Here is a 12655-nt window from a genome sequence, read left to right as displayed (position 1 = left end):
GTAAGTCTTTATTAGAATGAAAACTTGAGATGAAGATAGAACAGAATGTTCTATCTTTGGGTCTAGAGCCCAATTTAACAACATTCTACTTTTTAAGAATAAAATAATTTGTACCAAATGCCATACATTGGTGCAACATTAGTAGAGATAAATGTGAAATGTATTTGAATATTAGTAGATTGGGTTGGAAGTTAGGCTGTTGGTTTGAGCTCCGAGCTTGGCAATATGGTTGCAAACATTTCATCACCATTTGAGGAGACATCATCAGTGCATTTTGAATTGTGCTTGTCTGTCAGAACACAGGTCTTTAAATACTTTTTTATGAGATGCAATTAGTCTGAATGTTGTTTGTTCGGATAATTCTGAGTCATGGTCTGATTTCAGACTGCATCAATAAACAGACACTTTGATATCGACCCAGTCTACCAATCACTGAGAATGAAAAAACTGTATCAACCACAATCTCGAAGATAGCATTTAAAACAAACAAACAGATACCTCACTATGCAGCAACAAAATTATAATCCGTTGGCTCACAAGAAATCGGTCCACATCTCAGTAACAACAGGCAGCCACTCAAACTATCAAGCCAAAACCAGACCATGATTTAGAAGCACTCAGATAACAGACTAATCCTAATCTGCATCACACAGACAGTACTTAACTACAGCCCAGCAACAAAAGCCAACCAATCAAAGAGTCTGAAATCAGATCATGACTCAGAAATATCCGAACAAACAACATTCTGACTAATTTGCATTTCATAAAAAGATATTTGAAGACCTGTGTTCTGACAGAGGAGCACAATTCAAAACGCACTGACAATGTCTCCTCGAATGGTGACAAAACATTTGCAACCAAATTGCCAAGCTCAGAGCTCCAACTAACAGCCTAGAGATAAATGTGTTTTCACATATTTGAGATTCTTTCCATAGGATATGAGAATAAATGGCTTCATGAAAGAAGCAGCTTTTGAAATTGGGGTTGAAAACATCAGTATTACAGATGATTAGAATGAAGTTCCATGAAGATAAAAGGAAAAATGGATAGATTCTTGAGTGAATTGAATACAGTATATTTGGAGAATCATATAATTCCTGGGAGCAAGTTGTGGGTTTTTGTTGTTCTCAGATATTAGGAATGCTCCTGACACAGTCCAAGTTTTTGTCATAAATGTGCAAAGTGCTTGGTATTAGCTGCTCAGATAGTTTTATAGTAAACCAGTGCAAATCTTCTATATACTGATAGACCTTGAGTTAAGAATGTAATGGAGCCTGCCCATTTCATTTGTAACCCGAGGATTCATGGGAGTCAATCTCTTGAACGTGATCACTCCCTCCTTTCACCCATGCATTTACTAACCGAATGCGAGGCTCACTAAGTGCACATGAGGTATCTCAGGGTGGGAAGGCCATGGGGTGGGAGGCTAGTGATAGAACAGTCCACCTGCTTCAGACCATCCAAGGCTTCCCCCTACTCACTGAAATACCTTGTGCTCCCCACAATTGCTTCCCGCCCCCTCAACCTGCCATGCCAGGTCACTTACCTTGTGAAGATCTGTCTCCTCTCCAGTGTCTCTGTTTCTTTGCCTGGGTATGGCGAGAACAGAGGGGAGAGCAAGACAAGCATGCCTGCTTGGCTTCTCTGATCACCGAAACTGCCTGCCACTTCTGGAGCAGCGGGCAGCCTCAGTGAGTCTCCTCCGAAGGCTTCCAGGCTCCGTGCGGAAAAGCATTTGCCCAAAGTGAGGCTTTGAGGCAGTGAACTCACATTGCTCTAACCTCCTCATTAACGTGCAACCACTTTTCCCACGGGACGTCAGATACCCATTCTCTGCAAAAGCGGATGGGTGCATGAAATCGTGTGAGACCATACACTCCAGAAGTTTCCAGTCTTTTGGGCATCAGTGAATTGCTCTATTTCCCACTGCCCTAAGGTCACTCAAACAATTTTTAGCCTGATGGAGACGCCAAGCTTCATCTGCATGGAAATAGGGCGCTTGAAATTGGAGTGAAAAGCTCAGTTTTCAGGCACCCTGTTTCCATGCAGATGAAGTTTGCAGACTCCATCAAGGGCGACAAGTGTTTAAGTGACCTAGGACAATTGGAAACGGAGCAATCTGTCGAGGGCTGCTCAAACACTTGTTGCCCTGACAGAGACTGCAAACTTCATCTGCATGGAAACGAGGTGCTTGAAAACAGTTTTTCACTCCAATTTCAAGCGCCCTATTTCCATGCAGATGAAGTTTCCAGTCTCCGTCAGTTCTCTGTCAGGGCACCAAGTGTTTGAGCAACTCTGGGGCAGTTAGAAACAGAGCAAATTGCTCCGTTTCCAACCTCCCCAGGGTCTCTCAAACATTTGGTGCCCTAAAGCAGACTGGAAACTTTGTCTGCATGGAAATGAGGCACTTGAAAATGGAACTTCTCTTCAGCAGAGGCCTTGAGGAAAGGCCTTTCTTGGCAAAAATGGAGCTCCAGAGCAATGTGCGCTCCCTCCGGATGCTCCGTTCTCGGCAGCAAAGGGTTTTGCAAAGATGGCAAAAGGCTTTGCAAACAGAGGGAAAGCTTTGATGTTTCAGGCTTTCCCTCCATTTGCAAAGCCTTTTGCTGTAGCTCTCATCCAGACCTTCATTTACATAGAACAGAGGCCTAAAGTACCATGAGATCATGCGAGATCAACAGTGTGGGTTCTCACACTACTGATCTAGTGTGATTTTGCGGTACTTTAGGCTTCCATTCTCTATATACACACCAAAGGCCAAAAAAGTGAAGGCTCTCTAGATCTTCATAAGGTGACTATTCACAGGCCTCTGCAGTTGTTCGTAAGAGCGAACAACTGTCGTGGTACTGCAATATTCATAGTTTTGGGACTTGTTCATAAATGCTAAGGGGTGCTTATCACATAACTTCATACATTCACTAACAGAATATTTATAACTCATTGATTATCTGTATTTACATTTGTGATTGATTTATAATGTGGTGGTGAGTTAGAATGCAGTATTGCAGACTAATTCTGCTGACTGCCATTAGTTCAATCCTGACCAGCTCAAGATTGACTCAGCCTTCCATCTTTTCGAGGTTGGTAAAATGAGGACCCAGATTGTTGAGGGCAATATGCTGACTGTAAGCAGCTCAGAGAGAGCTGTAAAGCAGTATGGAGCAGTACATAAGTCTAAGTGCTATTGCTATTGCTACGCATGTGAGAGGAGCTCAAAGGATAGGAGTTAACATCAGCTGAAGTGATGTTTAGTGACTTTGTTGATTGTACATTAAATTGTAATATAACTTTTCTGTGGGGGGGAAGACTACAAAATAACCAACTTACAGCAATGATAAAATAATTGAATTTGTTCTCACTGAATAATTTGTCAGTATTTCTAAAATAATAATTGTTTTTACTGTGTCACAACAAAGTGTTTTTATTTAAATATTAGGATCTTCTAAATCAGGACATGTTGTTACATGTGTCTATGAAGGAGAAGAAAAAAAACAGATTTCCAGTACTACTGGCACAAGAGGAACAAAAAGGAAGGTTTCAGATACTACTCCCAGAAGACGATCTACACGAAATATTAAAACAGAAACTTCATATCAGTGTCAGAGTTCTCCAAAATCCAGCAACACTGGATATGAGGCCAGTGGTGATGGTAGCTCATTTGTGAATGCTTCTTTTACAGAATTGGATAAATTAGCTTCCAAACAGAAAGCTAAAAGAAATGTTAAACAGCAGGAACCTTTGGCTAAAAAGAAACTAAGAAGTTCTGGGCGTTACAGAAAAGCATCTAGTAATATAGATTTTGATGAACCTGATGAGACAGAGATAACCTTGCTATTAGACGAAGGCAATTTAGCAGACAGTGAAAATAGCACCTCTGACCTTACTCATAAAAATGATGTTGACACTGAATCTTCTAATGGCTTTGAAAACTCATATGTAGCATATAAGAAGAAACCTAAGGAATGCTGCTGTGAAGGGCAAGATACGTTGGATATCTTAGAAACTGGTTCCTATGTTCAAGATCCTCCACTTGCCTTGGAAAAAGCTGCTGGTTCTTGTGTTGAGGATCTTCCTTTGCTCACTCTAGAGGGAAACACTGAAAAATGTGAAGAAAAAGTTGACACAGAAACCGAAAACAAGTTTTATTATAAAAATACTGCTGATCAGCATTTAAATATTTCTGGAGAACAATTGTATGATGATAATATCGCATTTACTCATCAGTTTCCAGAACTAGGTATCCCCACCATAGAATTGCCAGCAAAATTGGATCCTCTGGCAGTGACACATCAAATAGTAGAAAGTTCTGGGAAAGAATTAGGGAAAACAGAATGCATGTTAATAGTAGATGATATTTCAGCTGTTTCTAGACATGAGTTGCTAGGAGGAACAGAATCTGTTCCAGTAGTAGATAATTTATTGGCTAGTACTAGAAATGAATTCCAGGAAAAACTGGAATCTGAAGCAATAGCAAATAAACTAGTGTCTTGTCACATAAATGAATTAAGAAAACCAGAATCTTCAGCAATAGATGGAATATTGGAGAAACCCATAACTGAATTTGGAGAAGAAATAGTCAAGGAGCCGCTAGATAATATCTCAAGTGAAGTACCGTTGTATTCTTTAGGTGTGCAAGATGTTGAAATTGAAAAAAAAGAATCAAATGTATATATAACCAATGAATATCTAAATAATAATGACTTATTAATAAATGTTTCCTCAGTGAATAAAATTAATCTGTCTTTTGAAAATGATAAAGCAGAAACTGAAGCTAATGCATCACCCAAGATATGTACTGAAAATATTAAACACTTTAACAAAGATGGCAGTGAGATAGTATCTATAGAATACGACTCATTTAATAGCAATCGGAATGCATCTCAGCTTGACCAACCATTAGCAAATGACAATGTAGAGCAGCAAGCAAATTTCTTACAAAATGATAGTAAACATTCTGTATCATTTTCAAATTCTGGTAAAAAAACAAAAGAAAGTTTCACAGATAAAAAGACACGAACCCGAAGATCACGATTTCATTCTCCATCAACCACTTGGTCCCCATCCAAGCGAGAGGGGAAAAAATCTCAATCCCCATCACCTAACAGGGAAACTGTGGGGGAAGATAGAATCTCTCGATCTCCCAAAAGGGATATTTTCAAAGAAAGTCAGAGATCTTTATCCAAATCTCCTAAAAGAAATCCTGTAACATCTCCATCCAGTTCTCCCAGAACAGATAGCCTGAAAGAAGAGAAACATTTACTGCTGAGTTCTCCCAGAAAAGATCATTTAAGAGAAGGAAGGGATTCTCCAACCAACTCTCCAAAAAAGGATTATATCAAAGATGGAGTAAGATCTTCTCGGACACAAGCTAAGGAAACGCTTCCATGGCAGAAATGTAGGTCTCCCAGTAGGGACAGAGCTAATGATAAAAATGAATTTAGAAGAGATAATGAAAGAGGGAGAAGTAGGAGGAGATGGTCACAGTCACGATCAAGATCTCGATCCAGGTCCAGATCTAGGCCAAGAAGTAAAGGGCCTTCATTCCCTAGAAATGAGAGGGATGGCTATTCACCACCTCGATGGAAGGAACGATGGACAAATGATAATTGGAGAAGCCCCAGAGGAAGTGATAGATACAAAAGAAATGAACAGCAAAAACAAACAGAGTGTATGAAAAGTGAAAGAGATAGTGTAAATAAAGATGCAGATATGCAGAGTTCTTCCGATCAGTACAGAAAGGATTATCCAGACTGGGTGATGGAAAGAATGAATTCAATTCCAGAAACAAGGAATAGAGAAAGAGAGAATTTTAAAAATCAGCAACGGGAAGAAAATAGGCACAATGATTCAGGGGCATTGTGGAGTGGAAATTATGGATCAAGTTGGAATTCAAATCATAGCAGAGGCAGCCGTGGCAGAGGCAGCCGTGGCAGAGGTGGTTTCACATATGGAGAGCAGGCTGAAAGTCGCTGGCAAAATAGGAGAGCTCACTCAAGTAATGCAAATAGTTCTGGTAATGAAAGTTCTAGATTTACAGAAGATCACCCATTCAAACGTAAAGCAGAACAAGATTTCACTTTTGATACACCTGCTGATAGGTCTGGGTGGACATCTGCATCAAGCTGGGCTGTAAGAAAGACTTTACCAGCTGATGTACAGAATTACTATTCAAGAAGAGGTAGAAATTCTTCAAGCCCACAGTCTATATGGACAAAAGAAGAAGTAGCATCTGAGCAAGGTAATTATTTCTCCTATGCCTCTTAACTCCTAGGTTGAAATCTACATATAGCCCCCAAGTCCCATTTTTACAAACACTTATTTGTAAACAGTATACAAATATATCCTGTGTGCACAATTATTAGTCAAGTTGTATTTTGTGGGATTATTTTTTTTTTATAAAAAAGTTTTATTTTTACATTCATATCCAACAACTCATCCAACGTACAGTCATATACAATTAGTCGGGCTTGCCCGGTCACCACCCCCTCCTTTTAACTCTCTTCCCTCTTCTACCTTCTTCTACTTTCCAGACCTTTCTCCCTTTCTCTTATCTACATCCTCTCCTCCCTCCACCCTATACCTTCCTTCTCCCTCTTCTACCCCTCTTCCTTCCTTTTCTCCCTCTTCTGCCCCTCTTCTCCTCTTTCCTACCTCCTACTCTCTCCTTCTTTCTCCCTCCCCACCATTCTAAAACGATAGCTGGGCAAACCCGACCCTACATTAATTATATTTATACAACTTCAATAATCCCTGTACATTAACCATCACTCCATCCTCTACCCTCAACCCCCCCAGTTCCCTTCCCCCCTCTCCCCTGCCCCCCCCACCCCCCGGACTTCCCAGAACAAAATGCAGGGTATCAAAACTAACAATCATAATCCAAAATAAATCTTAAATTATAATCTCTAGTCACTCTACACATAATCACACTCTCAATTCCCCTCTCCTTCAAAAATATATCTAATACAAAATATTTCCTAAATTTATTCATATACTATTCGATATTTTTTTATCCGATACTTATTTTGAATATAATCAATCCACATTTTCCATTCTAAAATATGTTTTTCTTGTGTATAGTCTTTCAAATAAGCAGAAATTTTTGCCATTTCTGCCAGATTTGATACTTTGAGTGTCCATTCTTCAATTGTAGGTAATTCTTCTTTCTTCCAATATTGAGCAATCAAGTCTTGCGGCTGTTATTAAGTTCAAAATCAATTTAGTTTTTATAGCTGTACAATCCATAATTATTCCTAGTAGAAAGAACTGTGGAGTAAACTTAATCTTCTTTTTCAGAATGTTCTGCATGATCCACCATACTTTAATCCAAAATGCTTTAACTTTTTTACAAGTCCACCATATATGGTAATAAGTGGCATCTTCACAATCACATCTCCAACATTTAGCCTGTACATTAGGATACATACATGACAACTTTTTGGGGTCTAAATGCCATCTATAAAACATCTTATAAAAATTTTCTCTCATATTTTGCGCTTGTGTAAATTTAACATTCCTCACCCAAATTCTTTCTCAAGTTTCCAACATTATTGGTTGCTGAAAATTTTGTGCCCACTTAATCATACAATCCTTAACCAATTCAGTCTCTGAGTCTATTTCTACTAATACATTATACAACCTCTTAATATGCTGTTGACCTTGATCTCTCATTTGTTTTAACAAATTATCCTCAGTTTGCTTAATACCTATTTTTTGATCTAATTTCCATCTAGCTCGTAATTGTCCATATTGAAACAATGTATAATTTTTCCCTTCTTCCCCCATCTTTTCTCTGGATTTTAATTGTAATTCCCCCTTTTCCATACAAAGGAGTTCTTTATAAGTAACTACCTCCATCTTTTGATATATATTTATATTTTCTATTATGTGTCTCGGGATTGCCCATATTGGAATCTTTCCATCTAATTTATATTGATATTTCCTCCAGACCCTCAATAATGCATTTCTGATTATATTATTTTTAAATATCTTATCAGCTTTCTTATCATATAATAAATAGGCATGCCACCCATATAACAAACCATAATCTTCTATATTCAAAACTCTTTCCTCAGTTAAATTAATCCAATCAGTAATTAATGATAAGACAACTGCTTCATAATACAATTTTAAATTAGGCATTTTAAGACACACACACCCTTTCCCTTGTATCCTGCATTATTTTTAATTTTATTCTTGGTTTTTTGCCCATCCATACAAAATTATTAACCCCTTTTTGCCATTCCTGTAATTTGATATCGTTCTTAAGTATCATTTGAAACAAAAATAGAAACCTGGGCAAAACATTCATTTTTATAGCTGCTATTGTTCCCAGCAAGGATAGTTGTAACTTCTTCCAATTCTCCATTTCTTTCCATACCTTCTGCCACAATACCTCATAATTATTTTTGTATAATTTGACATTTGAAGCTGTAATATATATTCCTAAATATTTAATCTTTCTAACGATTTCAAAACCCGTAGTTCTTTCTAACTCTTCTTTTCGTTGTATATTCATATTTTTAGTTATCATCTTTGTCTTTTGCTGATTCACCTTAAATCCAGATACTTTACCATACTGACCAATTATTTCTTTTAAATCAGTAGCTGAATATATTGGTTGAGATACAGTAACAACCAAGTCATCTGCAAAGGCTCTTGATCTATAATCTTGATGTTTAATTCTAATTCCCTTTATTCGATCGGAACCACATATTTTATTCAAAAGAATTTCTAAAGTTAAAATAAAAAGTAATGGAGACAAGGGGCATCCCTGTCTTGTCCCTTTCCCAATTTTAAAAGTTTCTGTTAACCCACCATTTACTATTATTTGTGCTGTTTGCCTCTGATATATTGCTTTAATTGCATGGATAAAATAATCCCCAAATTGCATTTTTTCTATTACTTTAAACAAAAACTGCCAATCTTGAAGACCATTTGACGGCCGTCGCCAGGGGGGCTTTTTATCAGGTTCGCCTGATCCGCCAGTTGCGTCCCTTTCTGGACCGGGTTTCCCTGCGCACAGTCACCCATGCCCTCGTTACATCTCGCCTGGACTACTGCAATGCTCTCTACATGGGGCTCCCCTTGAAGAGCACCCGGAAGCTCCAACTGGTCCAGAATGCGGCCGCGCGGGTGACAGAGGGAGCACCTCGTGGCTCCCGTATAACACCTCTCCTGCGCGGACTGCACTGGCTTCCTGTGGTCTTTCGGGTGCAATTCAAGGTGTTGGTTACCACCTTTAAAGTGCTCCATGGCTTAGGACCGGACTATTTACGGGACTGCCTACTGCCACAAACAGCCTCCCATCGACCTGTGCGCTCCCACAGGGAGGGCCTCCTTGGGGTGCCATCGGTGGAACAATGTCGACTGGTGACCCCCAGGGGCAGGGCCTTCTCTGTGGGGGCTCCTGCCCTCTGGAATGAGCTGCCTCCGGGGCTCCGCCAACTCCCCGATCTTCGGACCTTCCGCCGTGAGCTGAAGACTCTTTTATTCCATCGAGCTGGGCTAGCCTGAATAAGTAATTTTAAATGGGTTTTTAGTTTTTATATTGCTTAGTTTTTTAATATTTTGGCCACTATTTATATAAATTTTAGTCTGTTTTTAAATTTGTATTTATTGTATTTTTTAACTGGCTGTGAACCGCCCTGAGTCCTTCGGGAGAAGGGCGGTATACAAATGTAATTATAAATAAAAATAAATAAATAAAATCCAATCTGTCAAAAGCTTTTTCAGCATCCAGACAAAAGAGTGCCGCTGAGACTTGGTTGTTTCGTTCAAATATTCAAGTAAATTTACAATTTACCTCACATTATATCTCATCTGCCTACCCTTAATAAATCCTGATTGATCATTATGAATTATTTGATTCATCACTGGCATTAATCTATTAGCAAGTATCTTGGCAAATATCTTGTAATCAGTATTTAAAAGTGATATAGGCCTATAATTCTCTGCTTTAATACCATCTCGGTCTTCCTTCGGTATTAACGAAATAAAAGCTGTCCTCCATGAAGGGGGAACATCCCCTCCCATTTGAATTTTATTAAATAACTCTTTAAGTGGTTCAACCATCTCATTTTGTAAATTTTTATAATAAACAGCTGTTAAACCATCTGTACCTGGTGCTTTACTGATTTTAAGCTGCTTAATTGCTAACAAAATTTCCTCTGAAGTAATTAATTGATTCAATTCTTCCCTTTGATTTTCTGTAAGCTCACAAATACCTTGTTGTTGTAAGTATCTTTCTATCTCTGTATCATCAATCATATCCCTAGTATATAACTTTGTATAATACTCTAAAAACGCTTTTTTAATCAAATTCTTTTGATACACTTCCTTGCCCCTATATTCTATTTTATCAATCGCTCATGATTTCTGTTTTTTCCTTATTAAATAGGCAAGCCATCTTCCTGGCTTGTTAGCATTATTGAACGTATTATGTTTTACATATGGTAAATTAATTGCTACTTGATCTGCCATCAACATGTTAAACTGACCTTTTAATATATTTATTGATTCTTTTATTTTACTATTTCCTGGGCTATTTATCAATAACTGTTCTTTTTTTTTAATTTCCTCTTCCAATTCCTTTTTCTTTTTCTGCAGTTTATTTTTATATTTAATGTTCATTTGTATAAGATTTCCTCTCATAAGCTTTACTAGCATCCCAAATCATCTCTATAGATGTCTCTTTTTTCATATTCATAATAAAAAATTCTTTCATTTGCTTTTTACATTCATTTACATTTTGTTCATATTTAAACTAATTCTCATTCAACCTCCATGATCTCCTAGCCTCCTTTTCCTGATCAAATTCAATCCAAACCGGACTATGATCAGATAGAGTTCTTGAACAAATCTTCGTCTTCTTCACTCTGGAATACAAGTCATTAGAAATCAAAATAAAATCAATCCTCAAAAATGATTGATGCCTGTCAGAAAAGAAGGTAAAATCCCTCTCTTCTGTATTATGTTCTCTCCAAATAAATTCCAAGTCCTCCATCATTTCCAAAAAAGCCTTTGGTAATTTCGTCCGGCTTGAAATCTTCCTTAAACTTTTTTTGTCTTTTTGAGTATCCAACACACCATTCCAATCACCCATTAATATATATGATTTATAATCCCAAAATACTATTCTTTTATGTAAAAACTTGAAAAAAATTTCTTGTTGTTGATTCAGAGCATAAACTCCTATTAATAATGTCTTCTTTCCCTCCAACAAAATTTCAATAGGAATATATCTTCCTTGCTTATCCACCTCAATTAATTTTGCTGATATATCCTTCTTTATATATATAACTAAACCATTTTTTTCCCCAAAGCGGAGGCAACAAAATGTACTCCCAGTTTTGAGTTTATCAAATATTTCTAGTCTAAAGATCTAATATGTGTTTCTTGTAAACAGATAATGTCATTTTTAAATTGTTTCAAATAATGAAATACTTTCCTTCTCTTCTGTGGTAAATTCAAATGATTAACATTCCAAGATAATAGTTTAATTGCCATTATCGGCCAAAGGAAACTTTTGGAACACCAGCTGCAGATCACATTTTGCTTTAGGCCTTGCTCCTCCCACTGTTTACGTTGTAGTAGTCGCCAATTGTTGTTGTGCCTTTACATCTTGTTCCTTGCGTTTAGCAGCAGCTCTTGTCAACCTTTGGTCCTTTGGATCTGAACCTGTCATAGGTATTTCCAACACTTGTAATAAATCTTCTTCCATCACAATCTTTTCTTGTACCTGCTTCACTTCTCTTTCCTTCACTTCAACCTCCCTTCTTCTGGCTTCCAATGGGGGAAGACTTCCAACTTTTAATGCCTCAACATAAAATTCTCTTGCTTTTCCAACTGTATTGAGACTATGTGCTTTCCCTGCATAATATACTATTATACCTGTTGGAATATCCCATCTGTATTTGATCTGGGTTTTTTTAAGTTCATTCACCAGGAAGGCAAATTCCTTCCTAGCCCTTAACATTTTTGGTGGAATTTCCTTTAATATTAAAATATCTTGACCAGCAACCTGAATCTTCTCCCCCTTGTATGAAGCTTGCAGAATCTGATTTCTCACTGTTCTATTTGTAAAGTAAATAACAACATCCCTTGGCAACTTTTTTTGCCTTGCTATCCAAGAGTTCACACAATATATTTTGTCAATTTGATAAGCCACATCTGCTGGACGGGCTACTAATATCTCAGCAAATGCTTCAGAAAATTTTTTCCTTAAATTCTCTTGTTTATTCTCCTGCAAGCCACGGATTCTTAAAGCAAATTCTATATTCCTATATTGTATCAAAACTATTTCATCATCTGTTTTTTCCATTTTACTTTGAAATTCATCCATTTTATTTTCTAATTTTGAATTAAATTACTTGATTTCTTCAACTTCCTCTTCTAATATAATCACATTTGTTGCCAAACTTTGTACTGCAATTACAAATCCTTCTTTAACTAATTTATTTCCAGCTTGAATTTCTAATATCTGCTCTTTCATTTCAGACATCTCATCAGTTATTACTTTAACTTTTTCTTGTATAAAATCCTTCAAGTTCTCCTGTAATGCCTCCAAGTTCAATGTTTTAGTATCTGCTGTATGAGCTGGAGAGGCGCCAGCTGAAGAAATTCCAGAGCCCTTTGTTACAGTAGACTTTAATTG

General features: G+C 37.4%; 1 protein-coding gene across 5 annotated transcripts in view; it reads left to right on the top strand.

The window, feature by feature from the left end:
- The window catches only part of SCAF11 (SR-related CTD associated factor 11), an 85247-nt gene that overhangs the window by 34669 nt on the left and 37923 nt on the right, over positions 1 to 12655 (top strand). For all 5 annotated transcript variants that reach the window (XM_058191216.1, XM_058191217.1, XM_058191215.1 and 2 more), the window contains one exon: positions 3437 to 6238. In XM_058191216.1, coding sequence (XP_058047199.1) covers positions 3437 to 6238 — 2802 coding nt within the window. The remainder of the gene's footprint in view (positions 1 to 3436; positions 6239 to 12655) is intronic.

This window comes from Ahaetulla prasina, chromosome 7 (assembly GCF_028640845.1).
Source record: "Ahaetulla prasina isolate Xishuangbanna chromosome 7, ASM2864084v1, whole genome shotgun sequence".
In the NCBI taxonomy this organism is placed as follows: Eukaryota; Metazoa; Chordata; class Lepidosauria; order Squamata; family Colubridae; genus Ahaetulla; species Ahaetulla prasina.
Note: the sequence above shows the minus strand (reverse complement) of the source record. Positions and strands in the feature narration are given on the sequence as shown.